We start from the raw sequence: 23,493 nt of genomic DNA, 5'->3' as shown, positions 1-23,493 counted from the left end.
GGGTGCTGTTCATTATGTTGACTGTTTCCTCTGTGGTGAGTGTGGACCAGTCGTAGATGGTCTGGGTGGGTTCTGGGGGGGTGGGTTGGTCGCAGGTTCCGGTGCCAGGTGACAGAAAGCTGTCGTAGATGTCCTAAATCTTGTGGTGGAGAAAGAAGGTGAGTTTGTCGCAGAGGTTCTGTGACGGGGGATGCTGGTGGCTTCGGAGAGAGGATCTGTGAACTCGTTGATGACTTAGAAAAGTTCTTTCTAGTTGTGTGCAGAGGAGTTGATGCCCTCCTGTAGTGTGTCCTTCCTTGCATTTTTGATTTTTCATCGGTGGGCGGCGGTTGCGTCTCTGAATGAGGCGAGTTCATCGCTGGATTGGCTTTTATTTCTAAACATCTGCGGTATGCTTTGATTCTTGGAGTTCGGTGGTGAACCAGCTGGCCTTCTTAAGTATGCATTTGCCCGATGTCAGCCGGAGAGGGGCTAGAGTCTCGGTGCATTCGGTGATCCATGCGTTGAGGTTGCGCGCTGCTGTGTTGGTGTCGTCAAAGGGGGGAGGGAGGGATATGGCGAGCGATGAGGTGAGTTGCTTGTTGGTGATTTCGTTCCATTTCCGATGGGGGGTCCTGAAGGTGCGGGTGCGGCTGCTGGGTGTGGTGATTGTGAAGTGTATGCAGCAGTGGTCGGTCCAGTCTGGGGTTGAGATGGTCTTGATGGTGATCCGGTCACTTAAGGTGAAGATGGGGTGCAGTGTGTGTCCTGCCATGTGTGTGGGTGTGGAGACCAGCTGTCTGAGGCTGAGGGTGACGAGGTTGTCGAGTAAAGCGGTGTTGTTTGGGCCAGTGTGGTCCTCTAGGTGGAAGTTCAGGTCGCCGAGGAGGAGGTAGTCGACTGACACCAGGGCCTGGGGAGTAGCAATGTCAACGATGTTGTTATGAAAGCTGAGTGGGGACCGGGTGACCTGTACACCAGGGTGCCGCGGATGGAGGAGTTGTGGGTGGAGTGGACTAGGAAGTGAAGGTGTTCCATGGTGGTGCAGTGATCTTCTTAGACGGCCTTGAGACGTAGTGAGGACTTGTGTACGATGGCGAGTCCTCCACCTGGGAGGGAGGGCCGGTCCCTCCTTAGGGTGCTGTAACCTTCGGAAATAGCAATGGCGATGTCTGGACTCGAGGTGGGGTTGGTCCAGGTCTTGATTTGTTTTTTTCTTATTCCCTGGCCTAGTAGGCTTTCTGCCCCTCCGGGGAGTGGATTGGGGGTAATTTCCCTTTCTGCCTACCGGTGGGCATAACAACTTTATCCCCATTTATTTGCAGTGGGGGTAAGGTCATGCCCCCACCCTCTTTTTTAGAAAAAAAAACTTTCCCTGGTGCCTAAGTGATTTATGCCCCCCCCGGGGGCAGATCGGCCTAATAGAAATAGGCCGATCTGCCTCCAAAGGGGGCAGAAATTGCCTAAACAAATGTGCCCTCCAGGGAAGCGACCCTTGCCTAAGGGGTCACTCCCCATCTGTAGAAAAAAAAATCCCCGGTGCCTAGTGGCTTCTGCCCCCCCATGGGGCAGATCGGCCTAATTAAAGCAATTCCTCTTCCATCCCTGCCCATAGGAGGAAGGTGGGAGGCCCTCGGGGGAAGCACTAGCACTTCCCCTGAGGGCCGGGTGCAGGACATAACGGTTACATCTTGGGCACCCGATCGGTACTGCCCAGGACGTAACCATTACGTCCAAGGCACCCAAGGGGTTAACTGTGAGGTTGTAGTTGCCAGTGTATATTGTATTTTACGGTTGCTTCTGAAGTGCTCAATTGCCCACATGGCTATGTCCGCACTATATAGCATTGTGCAAAAAATAATAGAAGGCCCAACTACATTCTTAAAAAGATCCATTTAGAGTCACCAGGAAAGAGAAAAGATAGCAAACATTAGACACATCACATTTTTGTAGCAGTTTCTAAAGTTTACCCAGATCATATCCTGGGTCCCGAGGCATGTTGTGCTGTGCTACATAAATATTTAAGCTAAAAACATGTTTTACTATTTTTTTTTTGAAGTTTGTATTACATTTTTAGCTTTTCTTACACTCTAACATAGGGAGACCTCAGTCAGCAGGATGGTAAAGAGTAGGTAAAATGTGAAAACTTTATTAAATTTGAAATGAAACTGTAAACATATGATAATGTTAAATTTTAATGCAAATGTATATTTTATAGGTGAAAGGCCAATAAAATAGCTGCAGAACATTGTGTTCTTTTTAGCCATGTCTCTGACTCTGCTCCCACATCAAGTGACCCTGACTCAATTGCAGTTAGGATCACAGTTTTCATATTGCTATGACGTTCAAAAGCCAATCTTCAAAAGCTAAGCAATATGTTTTCCTTCACATTATGTACATGCATGCCACCATCTCTGTCTATCAAGTGAAACCCATATATAGGCCTTTTAAATATGTCACCAAAGCACATAGGGGCAGATTTTAGAAAAGTGGCACTGCACCCAGTTCATTATCATTTTTCTTATGCCCTCCTTAGCGCCCCCCTACCACAACCAGGTGTGTGCCGTATTTAAAATACGGTGCACCATGGCGCAAGGGTAGGGGGCAATAGCGTAAACATTTTTGAAGCTATTGATGTACTGTTCAGGGGTAGTGTCAAAATGTTGGCGCTAACCCTGAACAGTACATAGGGGTCCATTGTAACCATTGGTGTGCCCCCTTTAACACCTGCTTTCAGCAGGCATTAAAAGTAGCCACAAAAAATGATGCAGTGGAATATCTTAGACTTCACTGCACCATTTTTGCAGTCCCCCTAACGAGGGAATGCCCCCTATGCATACATTATGCTTGCTGCATGCATAATGTGGCGCAAAGGGTTACAAAGTGGTGTAATGTAGGCATTGCGCCACTTTGTAAATATGTCGCGGCAATTTTTTAAGCCTAGCGCCACGTTAGCGTAAAAAAGAAAAGACGCTAATGTGACATTAGAGCTTCATAAATCTGGGCCTTAGTATTCTGTAGTTTCACTCTATGCCCATCTTCTGATTCCCTCAGTGGCAAATAGTAGGCTGTTGAGGGACTAAGGATAGGGCAAAGGACCAGACCCGGCTTTAGCGCTGGTGGTGCCAAGTGCAAAGATAATTTTTGGCTTCCCAACATGACCTCCTCCTCTGATTCCCTCACTTATATAAAACTACCACCGGGCAAAAGTGCCCCTCCTTTCCCCATATCCCCTCTCTCACATACATTTTATTTTTATTGAAGCACTGGCAAAGGTGGACTTTACTAACAAGAATGTATATCTACCCAAACAAACCATTTTTAGCAACATTCGGAATAGATAATGAAAGACTGGGGAGAAAAAACACATAATATCCTAACCTGTTTTATGCAGTTTGCATGCAGCGCCTTGATGACAGTCCATAACATTCACTGTTCTATACTAGGGTTGTATCTTATGAACTCTGGTAACGAAAGAATCTGTGTGACAAAAGCAGTAATCCACTTAGCTAGCCACATAAAATACATATCTGTGATCTTCATGGTCTGCGTTTTTTTGCATCAGGCATATTAACCCTCTGCACTACTATATGTTGATTCAAAACTGCCACTAGACAAAACTTTGATCTCTCTAGCAGAAACATTAATCAAAAGAGTTATCTTGACGTTTTTATTTCTAGCAGAAAGCTGGATGCACAAGTAACTCTGCAGCAGGTGTTTTCAAACAATGTTATTGTTAAACACAGCACCCCACACACTTACACACACACAAAGTTTGGCGCCCAGTGTAGCCGCACCAGTCGCACTGCCCTAAAGCCCACCCTGAAAGGGACCAAACCTGTGATAACACCCATGGACTGTTAGACAAAGAGTGCGTGACCTTACTCCTAGCATTTTGGTTAATCAATCTACATGATTCATTTATTTCTAAAACTACAATTACTTTTTTGTTCTTTGATCTAAACTAGAAAACAGTCCAAATCCACAGCACCCCTCAGTCAGTGTCACTCTTGAATGTCAATGGGCCTGAGATGCAAAGTTTTTTGCTGTTGCAAACAGTCTAATTTGCAGTTTGTGACATCAATTTTTTTTATTTACAATGCACTAAACTCATTGTAGGAATCAGTAAGCGTTTAAGAGATCCTAAACTGGATTTTTTGAGTGGATACCAGTTTGAAATGTGGAAGGGTTGTGTTGTAGCTGATCCTTCCAAATTGCGATTCAGTATGAGATGTATCAATGTTTTGCGCATGTAGTCTGGTTGCAAAACAATGAAAGTATACCGACTCCTGAATTGGGGCGGCAAGCCATTCACCAATGGGAAGAGGTCCACCCCCTCACCCTTTGTGAAGGTAAGAAAGAATTGTAGGCGATTACAGGCCGCATTAAGAAACAAATGTTACTTTATTTAAAGGTGATCACAGACATGGTGATCTTGTCATGGCCACCAATCACAGTGAGTTGCAATTTGTGACCTGCCACATTAATATTCATGAAGTAGATCGGTTACAAGCCAGTAGGACTTGGCATTTTATAAACTGACCTACTACTACAGAGGACAATTCATAAAATTATTTACAGGGCGTAACATTACTGGTGACAAATAGCGACCAGTATTTTTGTAACCAGTAACTAGTACATCCGACCCTAAAGTCTGTACCACTTGCGCCCCTACATACCAGGAAAGTCGAAGACTTAAAATGCTTATTTTGTCACAGAGTTTTCTAAGGCAATTATAACGCATTATCAGCATACAGTAATTCTCTATATGATGGTAAACAGACGTGCGAAACATTTGTGGGGACTTTGGGAAGCCCATATATCAGTTTGAGGCAGATGTAGTCCTGAGTTTACCCCTGCCGCCCCTCAGTTCTGCTTTGAACTCTGGTGACAGGCCATCGCCAGCGGCGGGGTAAGGTCTCGAGCTGCGCCCAGATTGACGTGCTGCAGGTGTGTATTTAAGTGCATTCGTGAGCGCAGGAAGGGCTGGCGGAGAGGGCGCGTGCCTGAGAGGCAGGTCAGAGGCCCAGGTACAGATGCGCGTGAGTCCCACCGACGCCCACATGAAGAGAGGTCCCGTCTGCAGACAGCATGTCTCCTGGGTGTGCTGTGCTGCTGCTGGCGCTGCTGGAAACTGGGAACGCTGCAGGTAGGACCCCTTTTTAGCTGGGAATGTTCGTTGTGTCCGCAGGACCCCTCAGAGGGCGGCCAAGTGTCGTAACATAATGCGCATATTTATATCGGGCGCTAACCCAAACGGATATTTTGGCTTTGTTAACTAGCACCAGATGGATGTTGCCAACTAAAGCAATAGTACTTTTATCGACCTGGTAAGGATTAAAGGCAGAGTGGTCTCCCCGATCTATGAACCTGTGACGTAGTTCCGGCAGTGGATGCGTTAATTCCCTGAACCACCCTGGGTGTGGACCGTGTCTGAGATGGCCACTGTCCGTCCCCAGCCAAGAGAGGTATTCGGGTTTAGAAACTTGTTAATTTTTGTCCTTTGATGAAGCAAGAAATAAGGCCAGCAGCTTTAAAATCTGGCCCGTTTTGATGCGTTGACACGAGGAGAGAAGTGAATGTCGCGCTGGGCAAGCGTAGCACCTCATGGAATAATTTGCAAAAAATATAAGGGACGAGCAGAGGAAACCTCAAACTCGTTCCAGAAAGTAGGAATTGGCGGAATCCCTATGTGTGAATGTGACCCAACAGTGAGATTTCTGTGATTAAGAAGGTAACTTATAGTTTGGCATACAGAGGACATCCGCTGTAAATATGTGGGTGACCTGTCCACCATATTTAGTGTCTAGCCATATTTGCACTTTAATGGTGGACGTCCAACCCCCTTATCTATTGGTAGATGTTCCGTCCACCCTATTTAGAGAGTACAGCCATGTGAATACTTTAAATAGGGGGCTGCCAGGAGTGTGTGCACTCCCCTCTGTATACACCCTAAGCAGGGCAGACAGGACAACATTCTATTTTTCGCAGAAGTCCCCCCTGCCCTACATGACTTATATTATTAGCTAGTTTTGGGCGAGCTAATGACCAGCACAAGTACCGATCCTAATGTGTTTTAATGTGGTATGTATTATCTATGTGCAGTCTCGGGATTTTGTATCTCTCCTAAAAGAACGATGTGAATATAAGAATTTTTAATATTAAAAAACACATTTTAAATAACATGTTTTGATTGTAATTGTGCAGATTCTGGGTTATCCTTTTGTTTAGAATTGGTATATGAAAAATAGCTTTACATGTTAAGGATCTTTGTTGTATCTGTACCCAGATGTCTGTTGAGGTGAATAGGCTGTCCTGTTACCTTTTTAAGTGTTGTTTTATTAAAGTATTGTGGTTAGGTACAATGAGAAGAGTGGCCGAGTGGAGCGCCGAAGCAGACTAGGTCTCTGGAGGGCTCTTGATATAGAAAATTTATTCAGGGCACTTAGCTTCTTTTGGATTACATGTGGAGTACTTTTGTTTCTGGTACTAAAAATAAAAAAATATATGGCCCAATCACAAAGGAACCAGCAGCTTGTAGGTACTTACTTGAATGGTTGGAACATGACTTCATATGTGCTGCTCCTTTCCAAGTATATCACTCCCAGTGACTGCTGAAATTGTACAGAGAACTGTGGTGCATTTGTTTGAAACTCAGACCCAAAATTACGAGTTGACTGTGGAAAAAAGGGAGATACAGTTTAGATCTTCAGAAAATCTAACAAGATCTGCTACTTCTCATTGTTTCTACATGTACAAAACAGCATGCTGACAGCAAAGTAACCGAACACTGTAGTCAGAGTATCGTTTGACGTAAACTGTGTGTCCTGAATATTATTTACAAAAACATAACCCTACTGGAGCTCATAATGGGACATCTGTACCAAAGAGGTCATAGAAAATGTATACCCAAAGCGGTGAAGTTTTTGTAAATTATATTTAGGACAAAACATTTATGTCAAGCAATATGTCTGACTATAACTGTCAGTGTGTTTATTAAACATTACTCAAATATAGAACAAATATACCTGAGATTGTTTAATTATATCTAATAATTAAGACAGAGATGCGAGCATTCTTTTTTTTTACCCTTTTTTCTTAATTTTTCACTGTTAATAAAAAAAAATTTAGTGTCCTACCAGGGATGGCTTTTCTTGTTTTCTCGTTTATTTCTACAGACTTTCTATATTTGTTTTTTTCTTATGCCAGATTGTCACTCTTTGATGATGTCATTATCTGTCGACTGATTTTTACATTTCTAATGGTTGATCTTTTGACCAAAGCATCCCTTTCATCAAAAGAGTGGACAGATGTCTGATTCGAGGGATCCGTGCCATCAGTTTTGAGGGCATGTACTCCAAGCAAACCATGTTCGATGCCTGAACATTTCAGTGCAGACGGATGTTCAACAGTGCTCCTAATATTACACCGCCTGAATCTCTGGATAGGTCCTGGAGTAAATTCATTGATCTTAGGCTAATGATGTGGAAAGATCAGGGGTTCGTTAGGTATGCAGCAGTGTAATTTGACAAAAGTCGTAAGAGTAGCCGCAGTGTCCTCTGTGGTCTGTACAACATTAAAAGACATGACGTCATGTAAAAAGGTCAGGATGCTTGTGGAATCTGAATTTCAGCTTCTAGTTCCCAATGAGACCTATATTTTAAACAGGCTATATTCTCATTTGAGATATTTCAGATGCAGACGTTTCCCAGTACCTTGGGTTTATTATTAGTCTTGTTAGGCTAACAGCTCTATCTGTGGTGCTTATAATCACTTCTGCTAGTTGTAACACAATGTTTCGCAATTGGATTGAGCTCTGTATTTCACTTCTGGACTGAAAGTACTGAAAGATACTAAGGATCCACTTTTTATTACTTTGCCTGGGGTGAAGATGCCTCCCAATCCACATTTGTTAATGTAATATTCTACCTGCAAATATCTTTTAGTCCTAGTTTTGTTAAAATTGAATGTTTTAAAGATTATCCGAACTGAAACCGATAGTGAAAGTAGAGGAATTATACAACAATTAGAAAAACTGGTGTAACTGACTTCTAAGTATGTCTTCTCTCGCTATCTTCTGGATTTGAAGGAAAATAAGAACATTATTAAAATATTTTGTTAGTTTTATTTTCCTTCTAAATTCGTTTGACATTTGGATTTTGTTAAGTGTCAGTTAACAAAATAGATCATCTGCCTTTTGATCTTTGACAGTACTATCTATTATTAGTCAGTGCAAAAGTTTCAGCATGATAACTACCCCCCCCCCCAAAAAAAGGCAATTGTGTGTGACCAGTGAGAAACTTACATTTTGTTAAACAAAATATTTTTAACTATTTATTTGTTTTTGGTTTATATTTGTGACAAATTCGTTTTTTGTAAAAAGCAAATAAACTTTTTTGACATCAGATACCCTGTGTTAAATGGAGCAAGCATGACAAACAGGCGCAGCAGTACACGTGTAATCCTTACTTATAACGCACCAGAAGTCTGTTCTACAGACAGGTTAAGATCCTCATTACATAAAAATAATGGCAGACTAGACACATGGTATTTCTATTCGGACAGGTGGAAAATCACAAGCAGAGATGGATGGCATTAAATAATCCATCTTTGCATGGTTGGGCACTGAATGAAGTTGAGCTGAACCTTCTTCTGTCTGTCAGGTCATTTTCAACCACCGTACTATTTATTCTGCCTATATGCCACAGTGTGCAAAATAACTATGGACTGGGATGGTGCCCGGAGTAATTATCAGTGGGTGAGATTAATTCAAGCATTCCATTTATCACTTTGTTCTATATTCAGTGCGATGCCCTAAGCGGGACGGGTAGGGCCAGATGTGCACACTCTGCCTCTGGAATCAAGCTACTCCCGACTGCTGAGATCTGATTAGGGTAAAACTGGTCTTGGGTTGCGTGTGTTCCAGATTAGGGAGGACCTGGTATTGCAGTTAATGATGGAGTGCTCCTACTGGAGCACGGTCGAGACTGGTTTGCGTATGGCTGGGTCTAAACCGAAGTGGCATGGTGGCGAGATAACACTGGACTGTGATGCGACCTAAGGAAAAAACATTGGCTGAAATTAATTCAAGCATTCCATCCCTCACGTTTTTGTATAATTCAAGGTGATGCTCTAAGGTGAAAGGCTATGCCCTGACGAAAGTCTCATGTACACTGTGCCAGCGTAATCATGCCAAGAGCCCTAATATGGGTGAAGCCGGTCTTGTGTTGCTTGAGTTCCGGGTCAGAGATGAACTGGTCTGACAGTTTAGCCTGGATTTTTCCTACAGGAGCAGGATCAAGACTGATTTGCATATGGCTGGGTCGAAACTGAGTTGGCATAGTTTGCACAATAACAGTGGACTGGAATAGTGCCCTGAGTCATTATTAGTTTGTGAGATTAATTAAAGCATTCCATCCATCACATTTTTGTATACTTCAAATCAAAATAGTGGCACACTTGCATGTAAGTGTGGTGAAGCCCTTCAAGTCACACCAGGGCCAGCTTTAGGGCGGTGTGAGTGGTGTGGCCCCACCGGGTGCTGACCTCAGGGGCGCTCTGTGTTTAACAATAACTTACCAAACTTGCCATTTAAAAACACCTGCTGGAAAGTTTCTTGTGCGTCCAGCCTTCAGGAAGCAATTAAAATGTCAAGATACCTGTGATTAATGTTCTTGCTAGAGAGAGAGATCGGAGGTTTGTCTTGTGGCAGCTTTGACTCGCCATCAAGTAGCTTAGAGGGTTAATATGTCTGCTGCAAAGAACAGAATGATATTCTATGTGGACAGCTGAAAGGATTAGTAAAGTCAACCTTTACAAGTCTTTAAAACAAATTAATTTATGTGAAAGGGGGGCTATGGAGAGATTAGGGGCACATTTGTTGGGTGGTAGTGAGGGAATCTGAGGAGGAGGTGATGGGTGCCAAAAAAAGACTGTAGCACAGGGCGTCACCAGCGCCAAAGCCGGCCCAGAGTCACACCACATGTATGAATTCAATCACTTGCTCCAGAGTTATTTTGTCAGAAGAGAGAGGTGATGCAGACGTCTCTGCTAATACTGAGCATTCCGTGCGGTTCAGGGTCCTTATGTATGCACACTCATGGTGCATGAGCAATGCTGTTCTATATTCATGAATTGTCAACGTGCTTCATGCACAGTAAGTCTAGTTTCAAAAACATACTAGTATCTGGTCAGAGCTATTACTTCCAAATGTTACAGGTTTACGATGAATGCCACATTCAGCACCATAACTGGGCAGCTAGGTAAAGCCTGACAAGTTTTTCAAGGCGTTCACAGTTGAAAAGAAGAGGCACATGAAGTAACGCCTCTTACCATTGTGACCAGCACAAGGCTTTTCACTTTGATGACCAGTGACCTTGCTCCCACTTGTCTCTCGATGACTGGCAGCAGGAGTGCAAACCCATGAGCTTTCTACAGGTGCCAGGCCCAATGTACACAATCACTGTTGAGGTTTCCATTGTTTGATTGGTTGGGTTCTTCCAATCATCACCAGTGTAGTAAATGAAGCACAGACTTCAAAATGAGAATATTTCCAAAAGGTTTATTCTAGATCTAGAACAACCTCAGCCACTGTGTGCACAGCAGCCCTTCAACCATTTATCATGGGCTGCATCATAACAACGCCAAGGTGTGACAAAGTCTTTCAACATATTTTAAACATACACTGCCTTTGATACTATGAAAGCTGTCTGCATTCTTACAGAAATGCTCAGAAATTGTGTTATCACATGTGTTTGGTCTTGGTCTCTTCGAGCCCTGCCTTCACACAAAAAAACAGGAGTGTGTCCTATTCATTATCAGAAGATAGCTGGCCTGCACCTGGCAGAACATCTTTATCCACAGTATTATCTTGTAGCTGAATATTTTAGGGCAAGACCGAAGGCTAGCATTATGAATGAACACATTACTTACTGGTAACCTTCATTACCTTGATTCGTAGTCCTCCTTGTCTCAGTTCTAACTGATTAATCATTTCCGGCTCTGACAGACCTTTTAACATCCTTATCGGATCTTGAACCCATTTGACCTACGGCTTTCTTCTGTCTTCATGAAAATTAAGTAAAAGGTTGCACCTCCATCTGCCCCATCTCCTGTATGTTTCACAAATCAAAATAGAGGTGTAAGCAGGGGGAGGATGTGGACTGGCATGTGGAGGACTATGAAACAGGGTAATGAACATTTTCCATACCCTCCGCCCCATCTCTGTCCTCCTCATTCCAGCCCAAACAGATTGAGCAAATAAGAAGCCCCCAAAACATCTACTAACTATTTATTGATGCAGAAAAAAACATATTTCTCTAAGTGACAATTAATTGTCGTTTTTAACACCATAGCGGCCAGGTTACAGTTTTGATTGCCAATTGGGCCTAATCTATAATGATTTACAAATATCGAATTTGATGACCATTTAGCGGTCCAACAAATCTCCTGTAGAGATACACTTCCCAATTCTGCACAAGGTGCAGAAACTGACCGTGACTTAGTTTGGACAGATACCGGAAGAAAACACTTACATTTTTGTATGATTGTGGAATGACCCATTTGCTTATCGTTTGAGAAACTACATTCCTACCCTTATTCTCAGAACCATACAAGATAGGTAAAGATTTAAATACTCTGAACTCCCTCTGAACTCCTTAGTCTGCTCTAAATAGCCCCTAAATAAGGCCCATCTGACGTCTAGGGATGAAGGTATTTTGGAATCTGTCTATGACTGGAAAACTGACAGGACTATCTCCTTTTTATTAGATTTACTTTCCAGTGCAAAACTTGTGCTCTCCAGGCTCCTTTTTCAAGGGCACCAGGCAATGGGCATGGCAAAAGGCCTTGCCCTTGGGACCAGAGCAAGGAGTACTCAGTATGACCCAATAATTGAAAACAATACAGGAAGACGATAGTTGTTGAGGACAATCAGGAAATGCTAAAAACATGGATGTGCTACTTGCAAGTTGACATGGCCAAGGTGGCAAAGATAGTGGATGCACCTTATACGGGCTCCCTGCTCGGTGCACCTAGAATCGGCTTTTATCTCACAACATCCACCTTTATCAACCATGTTGGTGTGCAGTTGGCCCCGGTGGGGAGCTGTGGCCAGCTGAGCAGCCAAATTACAAGAAAGAAGGCCTGGGTCTAGTGGGCCCCAAGTTTGTGCCGGCCAGCTGAGCCACACTGCTGGGTAGGCCCAACTCACACAGAGCTGCACAGTGTGATGAGGAGAGCCAGTGGGTCCATGGCAGCTGCCATGGCTAGCTTGACCCTAGACCACCCAACAGGCCCCTGCTGCATTTGGCCTGTTTTTTCTGGCACTTCCAGTGAATGGCATTCGACAGTAGGGAGCTGCAATGCCTCTTCTCTGAGCCATGCAGTTGCAGCCGATGCCCGACCCACTTGAAGAAGGGCCTCCTACTTACACCTACTCCTCTGACTTCTTGTTGGTGCTTGATGTTGATGACAAGGAGGGGGCTGCAGTGGTCAACTAATAGGCGCAGCCCCCCAGAGGTACATGCTTGATAATTCGCTCTCCCGGCTTTATGGTATTTATTTATTGCCATTTTCGTCTGTTTTATCTATATTTATTTATTGGCCCTCTTATCAGTATTTTCCATATCTATTTTGGGTTCAGCCAATAAATGAAGTTGTAAAATAGTATATTTCCACATTTATTTAACACCTGTTGTGTTTTAGTAAATTAAGTAGCCCCCTCGCTCTCATTAGTGGTGACCTACAGGATTTGATTATGGTTCAGAGGGGATCACGTTGCCACATGGGGCTTGGTAGCATACTTCAGGTGCCTTTGGAGGATAAAAAACATTGGGGCACCTACTACCTTTCTCTACCGGCGGCTCTGCCTGTTCAATGAAACCCAACTGGGCCCTCCTACTGGTGCCTCGTATCCATCAGTCACTATGCCCCAAGGGGTAGAGCTGTGTACCTGACTGGGATGCGTGTGCTGCCGTCTCCTGTTTCTCTCTCCTCTGGGGTGGACCGTGACAACAAGCTGGCATAGTGGGTGCTATCCACAACTCATTATATTGTCTAGACACCTTTCCATCAAATGCTCAGCTCCCCGTGGGTCACAGTGCTGTTGATCACCATCGGCACCCCACTACAAACATTTGATGTATGTCACAAACTACGTAAGGATGCTGAGGCCAGCCAAACTTGACGCATCATCATTCACATAGCATCTCAAATTTTATACCATAATCTCCTGTACAGCTGAAAGATTTTAGATATTTACCACCTTGGTCCACTGATTATTCTACCTGTTGAGTAAAGTGCTTCCTGGACTGAGTGGGTCTTCTCCGTTGGTACCTGCTGCTGAATACTCACTGTTATGGGGGGTACTAAATCTTCAGCATAATTGGGCTGCTCATGTTATGGTCATTGACTGTTCTCTCTCTCTTGGGGTAGCTCGTGATGGTCTGCAACTCCGCATCACCAAGTCTTGCTAGGATGTCAATTTTCCTCGGAGCACAGCTCCTCTCCTGCCTCACCGTGCTTGGCCGCCTGTGCTACCTCACTACCAATTGTAACATTAGTTCCTGAAAGTCATGTGTAGGTTGAAGTCTGCCAAACTGAGCACCCAGTCATCAGCAAGGTATCAGGATTTAAAGCAATGTACTCTCTTCCACCTGGACATTAGCTTGGAGGCAACACAAAAAAACAGGGCTTTCCTGGAGGCCAAAACAGATGCCACTGCAATTGGTGTTAGTCTAATGTAGGATAATCAAAAGCAGCTGGCTGACAGGGTCAACTAATTCAAACATGCGCTACAAGAACTACAGCCCCAGACATCAGATCTGCAGCAGCAGATCCAGAACTCAACGGATAGGTTGACTTTTCTCAAGGGAAGCGCAGAAGATGCAGAGGGCTGCCCTCATCGCTGCAACATCATAATGGTCAGAACATCCGAGGGCTCTGAGAGGCAAGATGCTGTGGAGTTCCTGGTGAAATGGATAAAGGACTAAGCAAAGCAATTCAAGGACAGATATGAAATATTGTAAGTGGCCAGACAGGTGGGGCAACTCAAAATGGACAAGCACCAACTCTTCATCTTTCTGGTTTATATACTGGCTGTCCAGCATCAATGCACCTCCTTCCTAGGCATGAAGAGAAAGCTCAGAGAGATGGGACTAAAATACTCACTGTTGTCTCTGGCCAAGCTCAACATCCTGTGAGTGCAGAATGCATTCTTTTTTTCTGACCAAGAAGCAGCTTAGGATGGGTCTGAATGGTAGGCAACCTAGTCCCAGGCAGACACATCCCGCAGTTCCAAACACCAGACAGCCATACAAAAGGTGTAGGACAAAAGCATAGATCGTGACCAGTGGCAGCTTTCTGACAACAACTAGCTCAGGACAGTAGGCCTTGGCATTTGCACTGCAGCCTTCTTCGGAGATCCATCTGAAGCCCCAGCCAACGTTTCAGCAGTTTGTTTGCTGCTGATGCTGAATTCTCCATTGGGATCAAATGACTGTGATGCATATTCACGGGCTAATTGATGCAAGCTGCTTAATGCACTCGACAGGATATTTATTTGATTTTCTAGTTTTTGGGACGATCAGCCACCCCGCCACCCCCAGTACCACAATCTCTTGTATTATTGTCACCTCTGATTTCAAAAGGTGAAACTACATCTAATCTAATATTATTATTGGAATTTGTGATATCCCAATTCTAGTGGTGGATAGAGAAGACTGGTTGCCTATCCAGAGTGCAGGCACAAATCCTACTTCCATCTGCATGGGGCCACCTGGCAGCTTTTCCTTGATCACTTGGAACAAGTGCAAGATGCACGCTGTAAATAAAAGATACAACATTTATTCTCTCTGTGGGGGGGTCCATGTAGCCCTGCTGCAAGAATTCCACATTCCACCATGGGAAGGCGCTGTGCTTTAGAAGTGTTGGCTGGATCAAGTATTCTCTACTAATTTTTCAGCCTACACCAGGGGGTCCTGAGTTTGGTGATGGCAGACGTCCTTTTCGTTTGGAGACAATCACAGTTTCGGAGATGGGGAAGGAGAGGGCAGATTTGTTCTGGTGGAGAGCAAGCTGGATAGAGCCACAGTCTTACTAGGAAGCATTTGTGCTCCCAACACAGAGTGACATACATTCCTGAATCATTTGTCAGAGCAACTAGCTAAGTGGGTGTATGGTCTATGAATTTTAGGGGAGACTTTAATTGCATGCTGGTTGTCACACTAGACAAATCTCATTCCCTCCATTGGCCCAAAAGGTTAATAACGTAAAGGCACTATCACTCTGACTCAAGCAATGGTCATCTGGAGGCCATGCAACACTGGGGGTGATTTTGTTAATTTATAACCCCACACCCACATGACCTAAAAGTTTGACTGAATTGGTTCATCTGTTCTGGTTCGATCTGCATGCTAGTTTCCTTCTTTAATTACCAAGGCAGCATGGTATTTAACCACAACCCTCTGCAGATGGACTTGGCTTGAGGCAAAGTTGATCCTCCCATTCATTTGTGCTCCTCCAATGCTCCATGTTAGAAGACGCTGTATTCCGCAGCACCCTGGCTGAGAGGATACATGATTACTTTAAGAATAATGATAGATTGGTCTCCACCACAACCTTATAACACGAGGTCACTATATCCAAGCTGTGGTGGGTGCGCATGAAAGCTTGGTGAAAGGTTGAAGACTCCTGTGTGTAAATAGAAAGACAGCTGGTGAGCAATGCTAACCTTCAAAGACTCTCTCAAAATGGCACAAGGAGTAGGCCGTCTTTCCAGAAGAACTGCTTTACTTTACCTACACCACCTGTATGGCTCGAACTCACACTGAAGGGGACAGGAAGATTGCTGGCATAGCTCGACAACTGAGAAAATACACACATACCAATTTCATCACTTCAAACTGCACAGGGAGTTCACTTACATTCCCAATAAGATATTAATTTGGCGTCTTTTTATTTTTTACCAAAGACTATGAGAAACCCTGGGGTACTGCTGCAGTAGTCTGTGATTTTTTAAATGACTTGTCTTTACCTTGGGAACCTTCCCCGCCCCGAGCTTAAGGATGAGATAGATGCCCCCATTACCATCTCACCAACATTAGGGAGGCCATACGAGATGTGGCTACTGGTAAAATTCTGGGCACTGATAGGTTCCTGGTAGAATTTTTCCAGCCCTATGCCAGAGCAATAGCGTCAAAGTGTCTTCTCTGTATGAGGGGGCAGTGGTCGCACTCATGGCAGCTCTTTTAAACCAGGGCGTGCCCCTTCTCACCCTTCTTCAAACAAATCAATAGCTATTTTAGATCGCTCTTGTGCAGGAAGTGTACGTCAATGAGCATTTGAAAATTGTACAGAACTATAGGCCTCGCTCAGCCTGCCTGGTTGTTGGCTGGAAAATCTGCTTTATACCCTCAACTGTTCAAAGTGTTGCCCAACTCTGGCTCTGGGAAACGTACCATAATTTTGGGCATGATGGTCTATACACGTCCTACTGCCAGAGTCTGCTTGGCCAAACTGATCTCTCCTCCCTTTGAAAGTTGTATAGGGACCCAGCAAGGGTGTTCGTTGTCTTCCCTCTTTTTTGAGCTTGCTATGGAGCCACTGGCCATCAAACTGACACTGGCGGGGGGAGCCTGTGGTATCTCGCTAGCTGACAGAACTCATACATAAATTCTTTATGCTGATGATATCATGTTCTATATAGAAGACATCAAGGAAATTACCTGCCTCCTATACTACTTTTCTAAACTTCCTATCCTTCTCACAAGGAAATTCGCTGTGAATTAAATGTACTGCTTGGGGGCTTATATGAAACAATGGCCTTGGGAGAGTTGCATTGGCTACACTGTGCCTCCCGGTCGAGCAGGCTTGGCTGGTAGTTCCAAAGTTTGAGCACTAATATTTGGTGTCCCAGCTCCAGTGGCCAAGCCGCTGGATCTTGGGATTCTTGATATAAGAAGCTTGTGCTGACGGACACCTATTGTACCGCAGGATGTACATAAACTACTGCTCCAAGGCACCAAATTTGGATGAGGGTAACCTTGGTTACTACATACGGTTTTGAGCTGCTTTGAAAGAAGTTTGCTGATCACTAAGCATGTCACACTCTTTGCCCAAACCATCCCTTCGCTTGGTTTGATTAAGCAGCTTGGCCACCTTATGGCTGGTGAGGACTAAGGCAGCACAACCCTGGGGGATCTATTTCAGGATGGACAACTCCTGTCTTTTGAACTACTTTAGAGAACACAAGGGACCGTTCCTGGAACATACTTGTACGCACCCTCAGGGTCAAATTCTGTATTACTTTCCATGAGCCAGCAATTGCCTCTTCGCTCCAGATGTTACTTGTTATGGGTACGGTGGCCAGACAAATTGTGTAGCCGCACACTATCTCTCACTGGCCGAAGTTTAAATATATACAATTTAATATGCTACACACAGCCTACTTGTCTCCTGGTAAAATCAACACACTTTTTCCTAACACCAGTGCCTCCTGTCCTAGGCTAGCCTATTTAAATGTGCTTTGGGCCAATATGAACGACCAAAAAAAGGTAGGGTAGCTGCCTGTTTCTTGGAGCTCACCTTATAGATCGCCAAAAGGCATCACTATGAAGTGGAAGGCTATGGTACCTGCCAAAGTAGGGGCATGGTGCCAAGTCCCAATAAAATGGGCCGAGACTGAAAGCAGAGCCCCGTACATGGAAGAAGCCAAGGTCCTAGAGTGACCTCTGATTGCCAGTGACTGGGACAACATGTTGATGACTCTGTAAGAAAGACCCAAAGATGACACACTGCCACTGTAACTTCACCACTTGGAATCCCTCTGGACCCCCAAGCTTTCAATATTCCTGAATCCTGGTGTGAACACAGGCCCAATGTAATCCTACATGCTTTACATAGCTGGTTATGATCCACAGCTTCTTGTCATTGCGGGCAGACTGCTTGTATTGTTATCTCAAAATTTCAGTAAAGGTGGTCTAAAAAATGAATGCTACCTGCAAAATACATTTTTGTGGAGTGCGAGTGCTATTGAAAAGTATTTAGCAGTTGCCTACTAAGTGCAATCTTAACTCATCCTGATCATAAATAGATGTTCTAAAACTAGCAAGTATGTGTTAACACAGCTGGAAAGTGTGTCCGAAAAGTAATGGAATGTTGTGAACCGTGATGATCATGAAATACTAATCTGTGGAGATGAACAAACAAGGAAATGCAAAAAAAAGGACGACATGACAACTGATCAGGCAACTATGACCACAAGACAAACACAGACGAGGTCATTCTGATCTATTTGTTATTTAATCAGCCATAGCGGAAAAGTGTCAAAGTATCTACAGGTGTACTTAAGTGCTTTTTAAATAAAATAAAATAATATTGTGTTTGATGAACGATGGATCATCCCCCCCGTAGCACGTCATATGCCGGCCACGGAATCTTAACCCGCTGCTCACAGCTTCTCCCACCTTGCTTCAGTCCAGAAAGTAACCTCCCTTGACAATGTAGCATAGGACCAGCTTGCCAGTTAGCTACAGCCATTACAAAGTGCCATTCCATGTATACGGAAACCGTCGCATCATAGGTAGGGGCTCTGACAGGCCCTGGAGCTCCCGACCAGATGACCATACTCTTCAGTGCATAAAGAAATGGGCATCTCACAATAGCATCGACTTCAAACATCCATGGAGTGCTCCATACAGTGTCTAATTTAGTACAGCATCATGCATAAACGGGAGACCTCAAACTGCCAAGACTCACGTCCCAAGTAAGTAACCGAGCTTGGCCCGTGAGTGTAATGGGAAAACAGGACTGGATAAACTACTGGTGCCAGTAGTGGGGCAGCTTGGAATCCATCACTGCATAAAGATGGAATGCTTATTTGAACACATGGCATGATGCAGTGCATATGCTGAAGGCATTCCTTGCTCAAGTCCACCTGGAGAACAGCGATACAGTACACAATGCAACTGTGGCCTCAGGAGTTATGTTGGAAAAACTGTAAGGATGATTCAATGAGCTATCTGCATTTGCCATAGAAGAAAATCCTTCTGTTACGCTGATGGGTTCAGGGGCTGCTCACTTGGTGGCATCCTGAGTAAAAGTGCGAGCCACAACAGAGATCTGTGCAGTTTAAGAGATGCCGTCTTCTTTTTGAATATATGAAGACAGCAGCTCTTACGAATTTAAATTGTTAGTTTCAGGATATAGCATGCACACAGCTTCAGACATGGTTATGTCGATGTTGTGGGTTTATGGAGCTGTATCATGATGCAGCTTTCGCGCTGCACCACCACAGAAGGAGTTTATACTCTTCTTTTTAGTGTCGTAAGCGCTTACATCAACTTGAAATTTAGTTCATTTTTTGTTGACAACAGAGCTCGGCCACTTAGGGCCGTAAATTCCTCGTGTTTCCTCAGTGCTGTCGGAAAATTCTGCAGTAACTCGGAGATTTGGGGCATAAGATTTATAATCTGTACTCACCAAGACGGCAAAATATGTGACAAAATGTAGCATCAGATAAAAATCACTGCTCATCCGTCTGTGATGTCATGCAAAAGGTGTTTTTTTAAAGACAGGTTTGTGCTAAAAAAAAGCAATTTCGACCAAAGCCTTACAACCTAAACACCCCCTCACTGATATTGTATGCATGGCTGACAGCCATCTCTACCTCAAACCTCCCACATATATTCGCCCATCCCCACATCCCCAAATCGCATCCATCCTTTATCACGCCTTAGTTGCACTTTAACTGTCCAAAGATCGCTTTCCTATAATTCTTCAAGGGCCCCTACTCTCCTCTCCAGTCTGAGCTTTCATTCAAACCGCCTTAAAACTCAACTGCACCAGCAACCCAAGTCAATGAAAGGCCAGCCCTCCTGGGACCCTCAACAACATGTCCCCAACCTGCATTTCATTAACTGCTCCACCAGCAACAACTACGAACATAAGCCCTTTATACAGATCAATCCCAGCAAAGCCCGTAAAAAAATCAAATAGTAACCAAACACGTTATGTCCTGAGCCAGAAAATGAACTATCCACACAAAAAAAACTCCTTTTACCCCAACAGCTGAGAACAGAGGGTGCAAAAAACTGCTGAGAAGCCTTCTAGATGCACAATCAAAAGTCAGAGTATACCTTCAACACTCACCCTACCTTAACCCCCAATACCCACCCCTGCCGTGACCCTACCATTCCACGTCAGCTGGCCAGTTCCACTGACTCGAAAGGCCTGTGGGAGGGGGAGACCTCGGAGGCCCGGAGACAGTTTTTAACAGCGTGTTATTTTATAATACCATTTAAACAAAAGACACACCTATTCCTGGGACATTTTGTAGTGTCCCGCCTCACCCTCTCCTCCCCACGGTTTATGCGTCCACGCCTTTTTCCAGTGTCCTCTCTACTTATGCGCTGTTGTGAATATTTTTCTTTACCATCGTTTCCTTTTGACAGAAAACATTTTTGGCAACAAGAGTCGATCATTATGACTAAATAAGTGGGCGTCAAATGGCATTTCCATATGGCCCTATTAACTTAAATGTCGAGAACAAGAGGGTTGCAATCAACTTTCGACAATTCTAATAAAAATACAGACAGACTAGAATGTCTACCTTGAGTTTTCATTTTTGGGGTTGTCTATAGTGTCACCAACAAACTCAATTACTGTCCAGATAGTATTGCAAATGTTGACTAAAAATAATTTAGAGCCAGATGTTAAGAATCTGCATCGTGCAGGGTTTGAGTGTGGATAACATTAATGAATGTATTTTATAAAAACGTTAAAAAAAAATTGTATAGTAGGACAAGAGTTTCATTTGAGGCTATGTTCCTAGGTGGTGATGTGTCTTTAGTGACAAAACTATCATATTATCCATTCGGTTGCATGAAAATGATAGTTGATAATATAGCAATATAGACAAAACCATTTGACATGTTAATCAGATCGTTTAGTAATGTGGTTTGTATGCTTGTAGGTGTGACCTCGGGGCATGAAAACACGATTTCCATATTTAATAAGGAAATGAAAAAGGACCTGCCATTTTACTGCATTTTTGTGCATGAAAAAGTTGCCATTAGTTATGGTGAAAAGGAAGATGTGTGTTCCGGGGGCAATTTCCATGCAAGATCACGTAAAGACTTGCAAAGTCAAAAAATTGAGAACTTCACATAATTTTTGCTAGGCGTTTCGAAGCTAGGAAGCACACACAAAAAACAATTGCACAAGGCAGTACTACATATGTTTCCAGGGTGAGAAAGAAAACAGACTATCCCTTATTTCGTGGGGGATTAGCAGCAGAAGTTTTAATCCCCTATATAGAAGAAAAAAATGAACAAAAAAATATGCAAAACACATTACACCCTATTCAGAAGTAGTCCAAATCTATGAGAGTGCTATATTGTGATTGTTCTTTTTGGATTTTGTGGATGCAAAAGTAAGAGTAAAACTAAGGCAAACACAGTCTAATTTCTACATGTTTTTTAAATTTCCAAATCCGACTTTTGATGCTTAATTAGAGTTCCCACACAAACAGACACATAGCCCTCCCTAAAATCCATTGTGTGGCAGGTCTGTCTCATATGACTAGGTCATGCGACAATTGAGCCAGCCATGGGATAAAAAAAAATTCTAGCTGTCGCATCCAGAATTTTCAATTTTATTAAAGCCACAGAAGTGAGGAGTATGCTTCTCTTTCTTTACTGAAAAAACACCACAGCCATCGGATCAGTTTAAATTAAACACTACATTTCCCATCTCTTAGGAACCATGTTTCATCACACAGGCCACCATTCACCATGTAAGTGCCCCTTTAAATATGGCTAAAACCATATCTCTGCCTCTTGCTTTACGGATCCATTGTGAATACCGTTTATCCTCAGCAACATTATAAAGCTGGTGACATCACCAAAGTTTCACACCAACGAAAGTCCAGCTTCTGGACCCTGCGAAGCGCACGTCTTCCTCCGGAGGAGTAATGCCAATGATCCCACCCCACTTGAACCACGGCACCAACCTCGAGACCCTTCTGGGATAGAGGTGATTGCTCTTGCTTCTGCTTTCCACCTAGGAAGAGAAAACTACACAGTAAACCATGCCTATATTGAAACCACAGCATAAACCTTGTCAGGGATGGAAAGAATTTGTTTTAACACAATGACAATCAGCAAATTACAATGCAGAGAAAATGAATGGGATAATACTCACCTTAGTGTCCCTAATAGAATTGAAAATTCTTGACACAATGGTTAGAAAATTAATTGTTTATTTTGTGTCTGGACTCGGGGTTCCAATTATGCCTGTTCAAAGCTGTCCCACAACAACAGATGCCACATCAGCAATAGGTTTATAATAAAAAGGTTTAAAGATGGATTCTGATGACCAGTCTGCCACACACATAATATCTTCCAAACTAGGACCAAGAAAAAGGCCTTAGAAGACATAGCTTCCCTTGCAGAATAGGCTCCAAATATGGAAGTGTCAATACCTACTTATGCCAACAGCCAACGCATGCATCTGGCTAAAGTTGCAACCGAGACTGGTTTAAAAGATTTCTTCAAAACAATCAACAATTTACCCCTCAAATCATCTCTGAACTGTCTGGTAATACCCTCATATGACTTCACAAAGTGCACAGCACACAATTTGTGATGAGCCTGAAATTTTGGCTAAACAATAGTTTTAGAATTGTACTTCGTACATCTAAACACATGGAACATAACACCATCTGGAGAAAGTACTCTACCTGTTATGTCCAAAGCACATGCGTGTGAAATCATCATACAGGATAACAAGCATAATGGCATTGCCAGCTTAGCTGATTGTGTGAGAAATCACAATTATCAGACCAATTCTCTAAGAAGAGCAACACCACTGATACATCACAACCTAGACTACCTAGAAAGATGGGGATTCATGAAATGTGTTTCTATCAAAAGTTTGCAAACCAAAGGGTGTCCCTCTAAAGATTTGCCATCTATAGGTGAATGACCCACCAAAATAGCTGATCTATATTTATTCATGGAGCAGTATGCAAATCCAGATGCCACTAATTCTGTCAAGAAATTTACTAACAAACACAATTCAGTCCCTACAAGAAATGTTCCTCATTCCAGACAGAGACATAGCCAGCATTTCCAGGCGAAGGCATGGGAACACGCAAGCACCACCCATTGGACGCCCCCTTGATGCAAAGTAATGCGCATTGCACAGCTTTTTGTTAGTTTGGGTTACAAACCACCACAAATTGTATGTCCCACCTCAACACTTAGCATGAGGTTTGAATTAGAAAAGTAACACAAACCTGACACAAAGCTTTTGTAAATCTGGGCCCTGGGCCACAGATAAACAGATCCCGGGCAATAACGCATCTTAGTCTGTATTGGACACCCCTGGCTTTCTACTGCTCGTCACTTCATAATATCACATAGAATCCTCAGGAGCAGTCCAGTGCTCGAAATGCTGACAGCCAGGAGAGCAACTGTGGAGCTGAGGCTAAATTGGAAGGCCTAGCTTCGAACA

General features: G+C 43.6%; 1 protein-coding gene across 1 annotated transcript in view; it reads left to right on the top strand.

Moving 5' to 3' along the window:
• The first annotated feature begins 4,970 nt into the window (after nucleotides 1-4,970).
• The window catches only part of LOC138286444 (uroplakin-3b-like), a 165,198-nt gene continuing 146,675 nt past the window's right edge, over nucleotides 4,971-23,493 (top strand). Inside the window, exon 1 of the mRNA XM_069226709.1 lies at nucleotides 4,971-5,128. Coding sequence (XP_069082810.1) covers nucleotides 5,071-5,128 — 58 coding nt within the window. The 5' untranslated portion in view covers nucleotides 4,971-5,070. The remainder of the gene's footprint in view (nucleotides 5,129-23,493) is intronic.

Source organism: Pleurodeles waltl, chromosome 3_2 (assembly GCF_031143425.1).
Source record: "Pleurodeles waltl isolate 20211129_DDA chromosome 3_2, aPleWal1.hap1.20221129, whole genome shotgun sequence".
NCBI classification, from domain to species: Eukaryota; Metazoa; Chordata; class Amphibia; order Caudata; family Salamandridae; genus Pleurodeles; species Pleurodeles waltl.
The sequence above is the reverse complement of the archived record's forward strand: the minus strand, read 5'-3'. Positions and strand labels throughout refer to the sequence as shown.